Consider the following 15,507-nt stretch of genomic DNA (forward strand, 5'->3'; position numbering starts at 1 on the left):
AAAGTCATTCTTAGTTACATAGTGAGTTCAAGGTTAGCCTGGGCTATCTAAGACTATCAGATAGATTCTATCTACTTCTATCTATCTGTTTGTCTGTCTGTCTATGCATAAGTGTATATGTATATACACACACACCATCATAGTTAACAGCACAGTTCAAAATGCATTTAGTTGTACATTAAGGGATTTAAATGTATTGCTTTGGGTAATCTAAATAATTCAGTTGTGCACATATTAGTATTATCTGATAAGCTCCAGGTATAAACATTTAACTTTCCAGTTGGTGGTTGCTTAGTAACTATTCTACTTCTTCTATGTCTTAGTATTTGATCCTAATGATGCTTATTTCTATTTTATTTTATTTTAAAAATTGTTCTGCTTTGTGAAGAGTTGACTATCAGAATGAGAGTGTTGAGAAAACCAATGCTAACTTGAAATCAAAATGGGAAAAGAAAACACATCAGCATTCTTGTAACAGCACACGTAGATTCGGGCTAGTCCTCCACTTCTAGGATTCTGATCTGCAAATGAGGTGGGCTTACAAAGGAACAACTGAAAAGTTTGAGAAACAGGGCATGAGGTGGGAAAAGTCCCTTTCAAGTGTGTCTTGGACAAACTGAAATCTGAACATGAACTTGGTATCCCTATTGACAGATCCCTGTAGAAATTGAGACCAGCAAATATTATATGACTATCACTGATGCCACGGGACACATAATTACACCAGCATAATTACTGCTGGTGTTGGTGAATTTGATGCTGGTGTTTTCAAGAATGGACAAACCTGTGAGCATGCCACTCTGGCTTGAACACTGTGTGGAATAGCTAGGTGTCAGCAGAGTGGAGTCCATGGAGCTACCCTGCAGGCAGAAGTCAGTAGCACCTATGTCAAGAAACTTGGCCATACCACTAACACAGTAGCATTTGTGCTAGTTTCTAGTTGGAATGGTGACAGCATGCTGGATCCAAATGCTGATAAGCCTTGGTTCAAGGAATGGAAAGTCACTCCTAAAGATGGTGGTGTGAATAGAGCCATACTGCTAGGAGCTTTGTGTTAACTTCTGCCACCAGCTTATCCACTGATGTGTCTTCAGCTGCCCCTCCAGGATGTCGGTAAAATTGGTGGTATTTATATTTGTGGGCCAAGTGAAGACTGGTGTTCTCAAACCTGGCATGATGGTTGGTTACCTTTGCCAGTCAGTGTCACACTACTGAAGTAAAGTCTGTTGAAATGAACCATGAGGCTTTGAGTGAAGCCCTTCCTGGGTACAGTGTGGGCTTCAATTAAAGAACATGTGTATCCACTGGAAGGGAAAATACAACCCAAGAAAGCTAGCTACATGCAAGAAAACACAGGAAATAAATAACCTCACTTCAGTAAAACAAAAAGCAACCAAGCACACAACCTGATGACCACAGCCAACATCAAAATCAAGAGATCTAACAGCCACTGGTCATTAATCTCTCTCAACATCAATGGACTCAACTCTCCAATAAAAAGACACAGATTAACAGAATGGATACGTAAACAAAACCCAGCAATCTGCTGCATACAAGAAACACACCTAAGACACAAAGATAGACATTACCTGAGGGTAAAGGGTTGGAAGACAACTTTCCAAGCAAACGGACCCAAGAAGCAAGCAGGAGTAGCCATTCTAATATCTGATAAAATAGACTTTCAACCAAAATTAATCAAAAGAGATGGGGAAGGACACCTCATACTCATCAAGGGAAAATTCCACCAGGAAGACATCACAATCCTGAACATCTATGCCCCAAATACAAGGGAACCCACATTTGTGAAAGAAACATTGATAAAATTTAAAGCACATATAGATCCCCACACATTAATAGTGGGAGAATTCAACACCCCACTCTCAACAAAGGACAGGTCAACAAAACAGAAATTAAACAAAGAAACAATGTCTCTGACAGAGGTCATGAATCAAATGGACCTAACAGACATTTACAGAACTTTACACCCAAACACAAAAGAATTTACCTTCTTCTCAGCACCTCATGGAACCTTCTCCAAAATAGACCATATAGTGGGTCACAAAGCAAGCCTCAACAGATACAAGAAGATTGAAATAATCCCATGTATCTTGTCTGATCACCATGGAATAAAGCTGGACCTCAACAATAACAGAAATAACAAAAAGCCTACACACACATGGAAACTGAACAACTTGTTACTAAATGACAGCTGGGTCAGGGAAGAAATAAAGAAAGAAATTAAAGTCTTTCTAGAAATCAATGAAAATGAAGACACAACATACCCGAACTTGTGGGACACAATGAAAGCAGTGCTAAGAGGAAAGTTCATAGCACTAAGTGCCTTCAAAAAGAAATTCGAGACAGCTCATTCAAGCACCCTAATGGCTCACTTAAAAACCCTAGAAAAAGAAGAAGCAGACACACCAAGAAGGAGTAGACAGCTGGAAATAATCAAACTCAGGGCTGAAATCAATCAATTGGAAACAAATAAAACAATTCAAAGAATCAATGAAACCAAGAGCTGGTTCTTTGAGAAAATCAACAAGATCGACAAACCCTTAGCCAGGCTAACCAAAAGGCAGAGAGACACCACCCAAATCAACAAAATCAGAAATGAAAAGGGGGATATAACTACAGACACTGAGGAAATCCAAACAATCATTAGGACTTACTTCAAAAGTCTATATGCCACAAAATTTGAAAATCTAAATGAAATGGACAATTTTCTTGATCGATTTGACTTACCAAAGCTGAACCAGGACCAGGTAAATCAACTAAATAGACCTATATCCCCCAAAGAAATAGAAGCGGTTATCAAAAGTCTCCCATCCAAAAAAAGCCCAGGACCAGATGGCTTCAGCGCAGAATTCTACCAGACCTTCAAAGAAGAGCTAACACCAATTCTCTTCAAACTATTCCACAAAATAGAAACAGAAGGAATATTACCAAATTCATTCTATGAAGCCACAGTCACCTTGGTACCTAAACCTCACAAAGACTCAACAAAGAAAGAGAATTTCCGGCCAATCTCCCTTATGAACATTGATGCAAAAATACTTAATAAAATACTTGCAAACCGAATCCAAGAATACATCAAAGATATTATCCACTATGACCAAGTAGGCTTCATCCCAGGTATGCAGGGGTGGTTCAATATACGGAAATCCATCAATGTGATCCACCATATTAACAAACTGAAAGAAAAAAACCACATGATAATCTCCCTAGATGCTGAAAAAGCCTTTGACAAAATCCAACATCCATTCATGTTCAAAGTACTGGAGAGATCAGGGATACAAGGCACATATCTAAACATAGTAAAGGCGATATACAGCAAGCCTATAGCCAACATCAAACTGAACAGAGAGAAACTTAAAGCAATCCCACTGAAATCAGGGACAAGACAAGGCTGCCCACTCTCTCCATATCTCTTCAACATAGTGTTGGAAGGCCTTGCTAGAGCAATAAGACAGTTGAAGGAGATCAAGGGGATACAAATAGGAAAGGAAGAAGTCAAATTATCACTATTTGCAGATGATATGATAGTATACGTGAGTGACCCCAAAAACTCTACCAGGGAACTCCTACAGCTGATAAGCACCTTCAGCAAAGTGGCAGGATACAAAATTAACTCAAAAAAATCAGTAGCCCTCCTGTATACAAAAGACAAAAGGGCTGAGAAAGAAATTAAGGAAACAACACCCTTCACAATAGCCACAAATGACATAAGGTACCTCGGAGTAACCCTAACCAAGGAAGTCAAAGACTTGTATGAAAAAAATTTCAAATCTCTGAAGAAAGAATTAGAAGAAGATATGAGAAGATGGAAAGATCTCCCATGCTCATGGCTTGGTAGGATTAACATAGTAAAAATGGCCATCTTACCAAAAGCAATCTACAGATTCAATGCAATGCCCATCAAATTACCAACACAATTCTTTACAGACCTGAAAAGGAAAATTCTCAACTTCATATGGAATAACAAGAAACCCAGAATTGCTAAAACAATCCTCTACAATAAAAGATCTTCTGGAGGTATCTCCATCCCTGATCTTAAGTTGTACTATAGAGCAACAGTTTTAAAAACTGCATGGTACTGGCATAGAAACAGAATGGTGGATCAATGGAATCGAACAGAGGACCCAGAAATAAACCCACACACTTATGGACACCTGATCTTTGACAAAGACGCCAAAACCATACAATGGAAAAAAGATAGCATCTTCAACAAATGGTGCTGGTCTAACTGGATGTCTACATGTAGAAAAATGAAAATAGATCCATACTTGTCACCCTGCACAAAACTGAAGTCCAAGTGGATCAAAGACCTCAACATAAAACCAGACACATTAAATCGGCTTGAAAAAAAAGTGGGAAATACCCTAGAACTCATTGGTACAGGGGGAAACTTCCTGAACAGAACACCAACAGCACAGGCTCTAAGAGCAACAACCAATAAATGGGACCTCATGAAATTGAAAAGCTTCTGTAAAGCAAAGGAGACCATCACCAAAACAAAGCGACCACCTACAGATTGGGAAAGAATCTTCACCAACCCTTTATCTGACAGAGGACTCATATCCAGTATATATAAAGAACTAAAGAAGCTGAAAAGCAGCAAACCAAGTAATCCACTTAAAAAATGGGGAACAGAGCTAAACAGAGAATTCTCTGTAGAGGAATACCAAATGGCAGAGAAGCACTTAAAGAAATGCTCAACCTAATTAGCCATTAGGGAAATGCAAATCAAAACAACCCTGAGATTTCACCTTACACCCATGAGAATGGCCAAAATCAAAAACTCAAGTGACAACACATGCTGGAGAGGTTGTGGAGAAAGGGGAACCCTTCTCCACTGCTGGTGGGAATGTAAACTTGTACAACCACTCTGGAAATCAATCTGGCGCTTTCTCAGACAACTAGGAATAGCGCTTCCTCAAGATCCAGCCATACCACTCCTGGGCATATATCCAAAAGAGGCTCAAGTACACAAAAAGGACATTTGCTCAACCATGTTTGTAGCAGCTTTATTTGTAATAGCCAGAAGCTGGAAACAACCCAGATGCCCCTCATCTGAAGAATGGATGCAGAAATTGTGGTACATCTACACAATGGAATATTACTCAGCAATGAAAAATAAGGAAATCATGAAATTTGCAGGTAAATGGTGGGATCTGGAAAGGATCATCCTGAGTGAGTTGTCTCAGAAGCAAAAAGACACACATGGTATATACTCACTCATATAGACATACAACATAGGACAAACCCACTAAAACCTATGCATCTAAAGAAACTAAGGAAGAGAGAGGACCCTAACTAAAATGTCCAATCCCCATCTGGAAAGGCAAAGAGGATGGACATCAGAAGAAGAAGAAAACAGGAAACAACCTAGGAACCTACCACAGAGGGCCTCTGAAAGCCTCTGCCCTTCAGACTATCAAAGCAGATGCTGAGCTGATGGGCAACTGTTGGGCAGAGTGAATGGAATTTTAGGTAAGAACTGGGAAATAGTAAGAGCTGGAGAGGACAGGGTCTCCACAAGGAGAGCAACAGAACAAGAAAATTTGAACACAGGGAACTTCCCAGAGACTCATACTCCAACCAAGGACTATTCATGGAGATAACCCAGAACCCCTGCACAGATGTAGCCCAGGGCAGTTCAGAGTCCAATTGGGTTACATAGTAATGTGAACAGGAACTGCCTCTGACATAATCTGATTGGCCTGCTCTTTGATCACCTCCCTCTCGGGGGGAGCAGCCTTACCAGGCCATAGTAGAGGACAATGCAGCCACTTTTGATGTGAACTGACAGACTAAGATCAGAAAGGAGAGGAGAACCTCCCCTATTAGTGGACTTGGGGAGTGGCATGCATGCAGAGGGAGGAGGGAGGGTGGGATTGGGAGGGGAGGAGAGAGGGGCTTATGGGGGGATGCAGAATGAATAAAGTGTAATTGATGAAAAATTTTTTAAAATAAAGGGAAAAAAATAATTTACGAACCTTAAATGACTTTCAAAAGTGGAGGAAAACATGGAGTTAGTCAATTGGCATGGAGCATGTCTCGCCCCTGGGGGCAATGGTCTCCTGAATCTACTCAGACCTCGGACACCACCACTGCTAGTTCTAGAACTGACGCAGGATGTTCCAACGAGGGGGTTAAGGCTTCTCATAATATTTCCTATAAGCCCACACCTGTTTGTCTATATCCCCCATTTTTATTCATTATTAGCCAGATAGAACCAAGAAATGGTGGTAATGATACTTGCTTTTTTGCCCAATGCTGGAATGCTAGTAAATTTAGGTATGCCCTGCTTACTCGCATGCCTCACTGGGTGCCTGTGCCCGTTGATGCCCCTCATGCTATGACTCTCTTCAGACAGAAAAGGGATCTTGGAACTACAGCCACCATTGTTACTACCATCTCATTGGCGGCTGTTGGAGCTACCACCGGGGCATTAGCCATGAGTCATACTATGCAGACTGCTCAGACCCTGAATAATCTTTTAGCCAATGTAGCTCATGCCTTAGTTGTACAAAAAGGAATTAATGCTCATCTAAAAGGAAGCTTGATGGTGTTCAATCAGAGGATTGACCTCGTGCAGGAGCAAATTGATACCCTATGGCAAATCGCTCAACTTGGCTGTCAATGAAAATATGCTGGACTTTGAGTCACTAGCATATAACATGAGAATTTTTCCCGTGCTGCAAATCTGTCTAAACAATTGTCTAGCTATATTTTAGGTAATTGGACTGGAGAATTCGATACTACGATGGAACAGCTGAGAGTGGCCATTGTCACAGTAAATTCTACCAGAGTGGACGCAGGACTAGCCACAGGATTATCATCATGGATTGCTGCAACCATGAATCATCTGAAGGAATGGGCGGGCATGGGAGCGTTAGCAGGCCTTCTGGTGTTTGTCTCCTTGGTTTGCCTGTGGTATATATGCAAGATTAGAGTCTCACAACAGTGTGATGCAGCCATGATCATTCAGGCCTTTACAGCCATTGAAGCAGGACATTCTCCCCAAGCATGGTTGGCTACCATAAAAAGCTAAAATGTTATGCTCAGGATGCGAGTCTAAGCACTGCACTCAGGGTCAGCCGCTTTCGACCCAGAGAAGAGCAAGTCTGATTGCATGCGGGTTGATGCCCCAGGTCCCGCCTCTGAGAAAAAGGTATCAGACGGGTCTGATGCTCTTTGGGTGGATGACACCTAAATGAACATCAGTACAAAGTCCCAATTTATTTCTAATATCAGAGATCAGACCTCTACTCTTGCCTGATGCGTCTAAAACAAAAAGGGGGAACTGTAGAGAGCTGTGTAATGCCGCGCCTTAAAGATGGAGCTGGTTTCCACCTTCCACCTTCCCGATGGTGAGTGCTCTCTGTCACAAACAACTCCACATTTGGCTAAGGCTGAGGATCTGGCTTGCTTCCATGTATGTGGACCTATCTGCATTGCCCACGTGGCATGCCTGGGTTGGCTACCCAGAGGCTATTTAAGCTGTGGGCTGGCTTTCCCCAGGGTCGGAGGATTGTTCAAGGTTCCTGAATAAACTGCATTGAAAAAAAAAATCATAAAAAACACAACAGGAAACCTAGAGTTTATTGACATAGGTTAGCCACCAGTTGATAGGCACACACACACACACACACACATGCTCACACATATCATACATACAAATATATACACACACCACACCCACAAACACACACAGAGATTCATCCACACACAAAAGAAATTAATTTGTTTTGTCTTACAAGTAGATATATTGAGCAAAACTTCCTCCTTTATCAATTGTATGATTACAGTAAAGTTGTCTAGCTTCTGGCAAGGATGATGAAAGCTTGTCCCCTACATGTTGAATTATAACTACTTAGAGGTTGTTAAGGTCTTAAATACAGAACTGTAAAACTCAATTTGAACAGTATAGATACGCACACAGTGGTAAGAAGGCCCTGAAAACCCAGGGGCAAAAGAAAGCAAAAAGAAGTTCAATCGGAGGAGAAAAAGAAGTTACAGTCTGATCATTGAAACCACTGCAATGAAGGAACTAAGAAAGAAGAAAATCTCTGACCTCAAATGAAAGGAAGAGGTCTCCTGGGAAGAGGGGATGTCAACTGGGGAATTGGCTCCATCGGATTGACTTATGTGCAAATCTGTGGAGTATTTTCTTGATTAATGATTGATGATGGAGGGCTCCACACACTGTTGCCAGCCCTGAGCAGGTGAGCCTGGATCAAATAAAAATTCAGGTTGACCAAGCCTTGGGAGCAAATCAGTAAGCTACACTCCTCCATGGCCTCTGCTTCAGTTCCTTCCTCTAGGTTCCTGACTTGAGTTACTGTTTCGGCTTCCCTAGAGGAAGCCAAATAAATTCCCTCCTCCTTGAAAAAAAAAAAAAAAAAAAGAACATGTCTATCAAACGTTAGACAGGACAATGTTGCTGGTAATAGCAATAGTGACCCACCGACGGAAGCAGGTGATTGATCCTTTCAGGCCAAATTAGCACTGGTTGTGCCCCTGTCCTGGGTTGTCACACAGCTCACACAGCATACAAATTTCCTGAGCTTAGAGAAAAGATTGATCTCCATTTGCTGGAAAATGGCCCTACAGTCTCAGACTCTGATCTATGCAGCCATTATTGACATGATCTCAGGCAAGCCCATGTGCATCAAAAGTTTCTCTGACTATGCTCCCCTGGGTCGTTTTGCTGTTTGTGCCATGAAACAGACAGTTGCTCTGGGTGGTATCAAAGCTCTGGACAAGAAGGCTGCTGGAGCTGGCAAGGTAACCGAACTGCCCAGAAAGGTCATAAGGCTAAGTGAATAGCATCTGTAACCCTGGCCATTCCCATCTTTATCAGTGGTGGAGGAGTGGTCTCAGAACTATTAGCTTAAATCAGCCGTTTAAGTAATAGTAGAAGGCTAGGTAATGATTGCAATGCATTGTAAAACCTTCAGAGGAAAAGAGATTGCTTTGATGCCTATTTGTGACCATGTGTGCAGTTTTAAGCTATTAGTTTTTAAAACAGAACTTTATTTTGTTTTTGAGATTATAATTTAATTATATTTCTCCCTTCCCTTTCCTCCCGCTAAGCCCTTCCACATATATCTCTCCCATTCTCCTTCAAATTCACGACCTCTTTTTCACTAATTGTCAGTGCAGGCATATGTGTGTGCGTGTGCCTGCATACACACACATACACACACACTCCTAAATATAACCTCCTGAGTCCATATACTATTACTTGAACATATGTTTTCAGGCCTGACTACTTGACACTAGACCACCAGTTGGTGAGCTCTTCCCTAGGGAAGACCTTCTCTCCTGTTCCCTGTCTTACTCAGTTCCCTGTAGTTCTTTGTGTAATTTTGAGGTCTAGTGGGCTTTCCCCCATTCCGTCTGGCATGTCCATTGGTGTCATCCTTGTCTAGCTCACATGTGGGAGGTCGTATTGGTAAGACTTTAGGAGCTTAGCTTCTAATGTTACTAGGAGACATGATCTCACACCAAATCCCCGATCCTTTGGCTCTTACAGTCTTTCTGCCTCTCTTCTGTAATGTTCCCCAAGCCTTAGGTACAGGAGTGTTTTGTAGAAGTATCAGTTGGGACTGGATTCCACAACTCTGAGCTTTGATTGCTTGTAGTTTTCTGTAGTTGTCTCTGTCTGTTGCAAAGAGAGGTTTCCTTGTGAGGGTGGAGAGTACCTTACCTGTGTACAACAATGTTTACGCATTGTTTTCACTAGCACTAAGTGCTTAGCTGGGTTCCCAGTGCTAGGCATTGGTATCACTCTTGCTGAGTGGCTGTTAAATCCAAGTAGAGATGTTTGTTACAGCTTGATTAAAGGTAAACAACTTGACTGAAAATCTGTCAGAGAATCCTGAGACTCATTAAAACAAGTTCAATGAAAATAATTTTTATGCATCAGGCATGCATCAAGATGCCTAGCTCTAAAGGGACACATCTGAGTTTCCTCTGTTCCTTTAAACTCTACAACTGACAGTTGTCAGTCACTATCAATCACTCCTCCTTGGACTTCTGTAAATTTCCTTCTAATTTTTTTAATTGCCACTTTTCAATCTTCTTGTTGAGTCACCCATTTAAAGGCTGAATTATCTCCTATGCAGCTTTTTCTGGGTGTGGCCTTCAATGTGACAACTCAGTTTCTCCTTTGCATTACTGACAGACTTCTTTTGAAATTTGGGGGTTTGTTTGTTTGTTTGTTTGAAACAGGGTTTCTTTGTGTAACAGAGCTCTGGCTGTCCTGGACTTGCTTTGTAGACCAGGCTGGCCTTGAACTGACAGAGATTCACCCGCCTCTGCCTCCCAAGTGTTGAGATTAAAAGCATGCACCACCGTGAACACCTGCCTGAAACTTTGGGATATTTGAAGGAGTTATTGTTGTTTGTTTGTTTGTTTTCTAGTTTAAGGTGTAAATTGTTTTATTTTGGTTGTTTTATATTTTGAGTCTTACTGAGATGCCCTGGCTAGCTTGAAAATTGCTGTGTAGACCTGGCTGGCTTTGAACTTGGATGAATCATCCAGCCTCTATCTTTTGAGGACTGGGATTACAAATTTGGGCTACAGAACCCAGCTCTTCTCTTAAAACATATATGCCTTGGTTTCTTTCAAATTCGTCTGGCTAATATTTGAAATGCCTTTCAAATTTGAGTGTTTCTGGAACCAGCCATTGCCTCTAGTCTGGTCTAGGCTGTCACCAGATCTTGACCTAAATTATTACTTAACTAAATTTACAGCTTTCAGCTGCTTTCTGACACCATGGCATAAGAGTTACATTGTTACCGGCTTTAACATGCACCTCCCCTTTCCATACAACCCTCTTCACCCATCCTCCTCCTCCGTGTCACCTCCACTCTTGCATACCAAGCATACCAATCCCCCCAACTGTGCCCTCCTTTGGAAGACCTGCTCAGTCTCCCAGAAGGGCTCCTCAGCTAGTTTCCTCTCTCACAATGTGTGGTTTTGTCTTAGATGTTTTTGTTTGTGACTATAGCCCAGGCTACTTCGGAACTGTTATGTAGTCAAGGAAGACCTTGAACTTCTGGTGCTCCTGCTTCTACATTCTGGGTGCTGGGATTATAGGCATGTGCTCCTATGCTGGGTTTATTTGGTACTAGGGATGAAATCCAGGGCCTTGAGTATGGTGGGCAAGCACTGTACCAATTAATCTGCATCCCAATCCTATGCCTTAATTTTTAACAAAAAAGTTTAAAAAGTGGGAAAAAAAAGTAAGAATAGAAAGTAAGAAAAATAGAAAAGAGTTCATGTGCCTTTTCACAGCTCTTTGGAGTTATCTTTATAACTACAGCTGTCCATTCTCTATTACTCCAGTACAAACTCCATCAAGCCCAGAGCCACTCACCACAGTGCTTCAGAGTTTGTCTGTTGAGCAATATGATCTCCTATGAGACACTCTTAAACAGCACAAGCTTATAGCTAAGAGTGCTAGTTAACTGTTCTGCGGTGAAGTGTGATATGGGATTATATAAATGTGTAAGAGGAGTGAGGGGGGAAAATGGACAGAAAGAAGGGGAGGACTGGGAGAGGGGGGGGAGGGGAAGAGAGAAGCAGAGAGAGAGAGAGAGAGAGAGAGAAGAAAGAGACAGAGACCAGTCCCATATGAACTTGAACAAGTACCATTCTCAGTCTGCTTTTTCAGTGGCAGCGTGGGATTACACACACACACACTGCTATCTAGAGAAGTAAATGAAATTATACAAAAGACCGTGGCTCAGTGCCTTGAACACACAAACAAGCTCAATAATTTGTGGTTATTTCTGGGCTTAGAGCCTAAAAAACTGAAGAGATGGGTAAATGAGAGGTGACTGAGGTCTTCCAAACATCCACAAATTCTGTATCCTCTGCCTCCTGTCAAGGGAAATGCTGGCAACCCCAACATTTCCAATCAGCTTCTTAGAAAACCAATCCGGTCCTTTGAAACTCCAGGTGAGCCCAGGCATCTTTCCTGAGGGCCATGCATCTGCTCTCAGTTCTTATCAGAGCCTCTCCACCTTCTCCAAATCACCACCGCGCTTTGTTGGCAAATCTTGACTCCAAACCCCGCTTTTGGGCGCCTGACGTCCCTAGGCCCGCGATTTCTGCTCAGACCGCGCTTTCCAAGTTCGAAGAAGGTACTGATATCTCCCCACAGGTGTGGTCTACCGTCCAGCCTTCGCTCCGTACAACCGAGAACGCGCCTTGGATCCACCGGAGCTCCTGAGGCCAGAGGGATGCTAGGTTTGCATCCGGGCGGAGAAATGGGGTGCTAAGAGCACCTGACACGCGCACCGGCTCGCACATCCTGATCCTGGGCGCGGCCGCTCGGAACGCGGGGCTCCGGAGCGAAATCAGGTGCTCCCTCTGCAGCGGAAGAGACCCCGGACCTAGATGCCCCGTGGGCTCGCCTGCCCTGAGCCCCGGCCAGCCCCCGCCCGCAGCTCGCACCTCTGACCCGGCCCCGCCCCCGGCAGCCGCGAGTAGCGGGCGGAGCGCGGAGAGGCGCGCTGGGCTGTGCGGCGCCGCCTCCCCTCCGCGCCGGGGGAGGGGCGAGGGGCCGCGCGGGAGACGGAGAAAGCCCGAGCGAGCTGCAGGCGGAGAGCTGCATGCAACCGGTGGGAGGCCGGCCCGGCTGGTGCTGCGGCTCAGGCGGGGAGCGCGGACCGGCCGGCGGCGGCGGCGGCGGCGGCGGCGGCGGCGGCGGGGGCTCTGAGCTGGCAGGCGGAGGGCTTTCTCCCGCGCCCGCCTGCCCGGTGCGGTCCGAGGATGCGGGGGGGCGATGCCCGGGGCCAGGGACGCGCTCTGTCACCAGGCGCTGCAGCTGCTGGCCGAGCTCTGTGCCCGAGGGGCCCTGGAGCACGACAGCTGCCAAGATTTCATCTACCACCTGCGGGACCGTGCCAGACCCCGGCTCCGCGACCCAGGTAAGCGCTGCCGCCGCCGCTGCCGCCGCCGGGCGCGACCCGAGGGCCCTGAGATGAGGACTTGGGGGCCGAGCCAGGGCCTGAGGCTGGCGAGCGTCGCAGGCTGGAGGAGGGCAGGGGGGTGACCATTGAGCCCAAATTGGTCTCCAAAAGCGGCTCACCACGGCCTGATACCGGAACCGGGCAGAGAACTCGGGCGGAGGCTGCTGCGCGGAGGCCGAGCCAGGGTGGGCTGGGGCAGGTTTGGAGGAACCACACCCGCCACCTGGGGGCGGCTCCTGAGCTCCAAGCTGCGCCCGCCACTTGACCCACTGGCGCCAGGGGAGGCCGCGGAGGCCTCGGAGCTGAGAGGGGGGTTCAGAAAGCCAAGGAAACTCTGGGAAGTTGGGAGTTTGGGACAGCCGGACTGCAGCTGATTCCCATCCGGAGCTGCTCAGTCAGAGTTCCCAGTTTCCTCTCCAGGCTCTAGGGTGAGAAGGGCAAGAGAAGGTCTTGCATGGGGCTGGGCCCCGGAGCCATACGTCTAGGGCAGCTGGGCCTGAACCCCTTTCTCAAGGTGTGCAGGCTCTGAGGCCTGGGCTCCCAATTTGTCCCGCCGTGGCAGTCCGGCACAGCACACTAGAGTGGTGGGCTTGCTGGTCGTGTCATGCAGCTGGCAGTTGTCCTAGTGAAAGTTGTGAGGCTCTTAACTTTCGAAAGTTCATTTGCTTAGGCATCTGACCAGTTAAGGTCAGAAGAAGGCGTTTTATTTGAGCTCTTTGCTTTGTCCAACTGTCGTGGATCCCGCTGTCTTCTTACTCATCACTGGTCACTAGAAAATGCATCCCTTTCCGATGTTTCCTGGGCGCCTTCTCAGTTGGAGGACTCTTATTCTCGAATATTTTTTTTCCAATCTAAGTAGTTTTTTTTTTTTTAATTTTTAAAAGGCATATCATGGTTGGTTGGTTAAAAATGCGACGAAGGAAGGGCCTTTGCCTTGATGTTCCTGCGTGTAAAAATTGGCGACAAGCTATTGCTGTGCGAACTACTAAGTACATGTATTTCTCATTTTAGACCAGCTCATTATATAAAAATACATTTCCAAAGGATAGAGAATTACCTGGCTGTCAAAGAGGAGCGAGCTGACTTGACTAGCCTACCTTTAATAGGCTCCTCTAAAATATGTGTGGTGAAGGCAGGTGTTAAAAGTTTGTCACATTTTTCTGCACTCAAAGGCTCTGCTCTTTTTTATGTCTGTGGCTACATTAATACATTTCTCAAATGGTCGCTAATGTTTTACTCCAAAGGGGAGGATTAAGTGGAGAAACACTGATTGCAGTGATTTCCCAGGAGGCTTGGTTGTCCAGCCTGTGTGTGGCTCCTTGCTGGATGAGAATGTGTCTCATAGACCCACAGATATGAATGGGAGTGCCCCACCTCACCAACAGGAGTCCAAGAAAGATGCCTCACATGTGGGGTGTTCTGTGATTACATATCACGATCAAACCAATTATTAACACGCTATTCCCAAAGCCTGTGTTAGTGCTGAAACCTCTCTCTGTGCTCCTGCCTCTGTGTGGCAGGTTTTCCTTGTTATCTCAGACAAGCTGTCATCTTCAGCCTTACAAGAGGAGGGTGCAGCCTAGCTCTGAATTGGACTTTAACATGCCACATCTTTCTGGTCAATTCTCTCCCTCTTCCCTTTAATGCAGGGGCTGCTTCCCCTGTGCCCAGTTCCCACACTGGCTGGGCCTAGAGGGAGAGGCCCAAGGAATAATCCTCGTAAGAGGAACTCTGGCTGGCAGGCTGGGAAATCGCTGTTCCCTGACTTCCTGAAAGCCGTGTTCTGCTTAAACTAGGGCACATGGTTTTGAGGTAGCTCCTGTCCCTCTGGCTCTTTTCGTTGTGTCAGGAAGTAGCCTGAGCACAAGACAGGAGAAGGGCCCTGAAAGTAAAAGATGGGAGGAAATGCAGCCGAAGATGGCATCCAACATGCCACCTCTCCTTCAGGGCAACCTCTCAGTCCACATCTCCCCTTTTCCCTCCCTCCTTCACCTTGCTCACATTAATTCTTACATACATCACATGAATTTGTGTCCATCCCTCTGAAGCTGTTTGTTAACTAAGAGTGCCCTAAAGCTGAAGAGGCTGCAACATTGCTAAGTGAGCAGTGTCCCCTGCTGTTGGATAGTGTGACCCAGAACAGCTGTGTACAGCTGCCTGGATGGGTCCCCAGAGAGTCCTCTTTGTAAATGGGTGACTCTCTTTTCTGTGAAAGAATCAGGAATGGCATGTTTCAGCCTCCTGTGTCTCTGTTCATGGCTACCCCCCTGGTAGCTATAGGAGAAAACAAGTAATTCCCAGCAGAATGACATTGCATCTACAATCCTTTTCCCCCTTTTCAGAGATGGGGCGAGGCTGGTTCACAAGCCAGTGTACTTGAGGCAACAGGAAGAGCACGTGGAAAGTCTCTGAGGCAGAAGCATCATTGCTGTGATTTAAGAAACACCGACTTCAAGGGTGGCTGGAGGGGGAGTATGGGGGGTAGGAAATCTGATCAAGGGTTGGATGGGACAGG

The 15,507-nt window shown here is 45.1% G+C and overlaps 1 protein-coding gene and 1 pseudogene across 4 annotated transcripts in view; both read left to right on the forward strand.

The window, feature by feature from the left end:
• Positions 1–441: 441 nt before the first annotated feature.
• On the forward strand, positions 442–8,835 carry LOC110560467 (elongation factor 1-alpha 1-like; annotated as a pseudogene).
• Positions 8,836–12,508: 3,673 nt separating this feature from the next.
• Syt9 (synaptotagmin 9) overlaps positions 12,509–15,507 on the forward strand; it is a 185,512-nt gene continuing 182,513 nt past the window's right edge. For 3 of the 4 annotated variants that reach the window (XR_009585652.1, XM_060367785.1, XM_060367786.1), the window contains exon 1: positions 12,683–12,950. Coding sequence is in view for 3 of the 4 variants with exons in the window: in XM_060367785.1 (XP_060223768.1) it covers positions 12,806–12,950 (145 nt within the window). In the remaining variant the exon portion in view is untranslated. Of the gene's footprint in view, positions 12,951–15,507 lie in introns of all 4 variants that reach the window. The other variant, XM_021656417.2, reaches the window with a different exon arrangement.

This window comes from Meriones unguiculatus, chromosome 14, assembly GCF_030254825.1.
Source record: "Meriones unguiculatus strain TT.TT164.6M chromosome 14, Bangor_MerUng_6.1, whole genome shotgun sequence".
NCBI classification, from domain to species: domain Eukaryota; kingdom Metazoa; phylum Chordata; class Mammalia; order Rodentia; family Muridae; genus Meriones; species Meriones unguiculatus.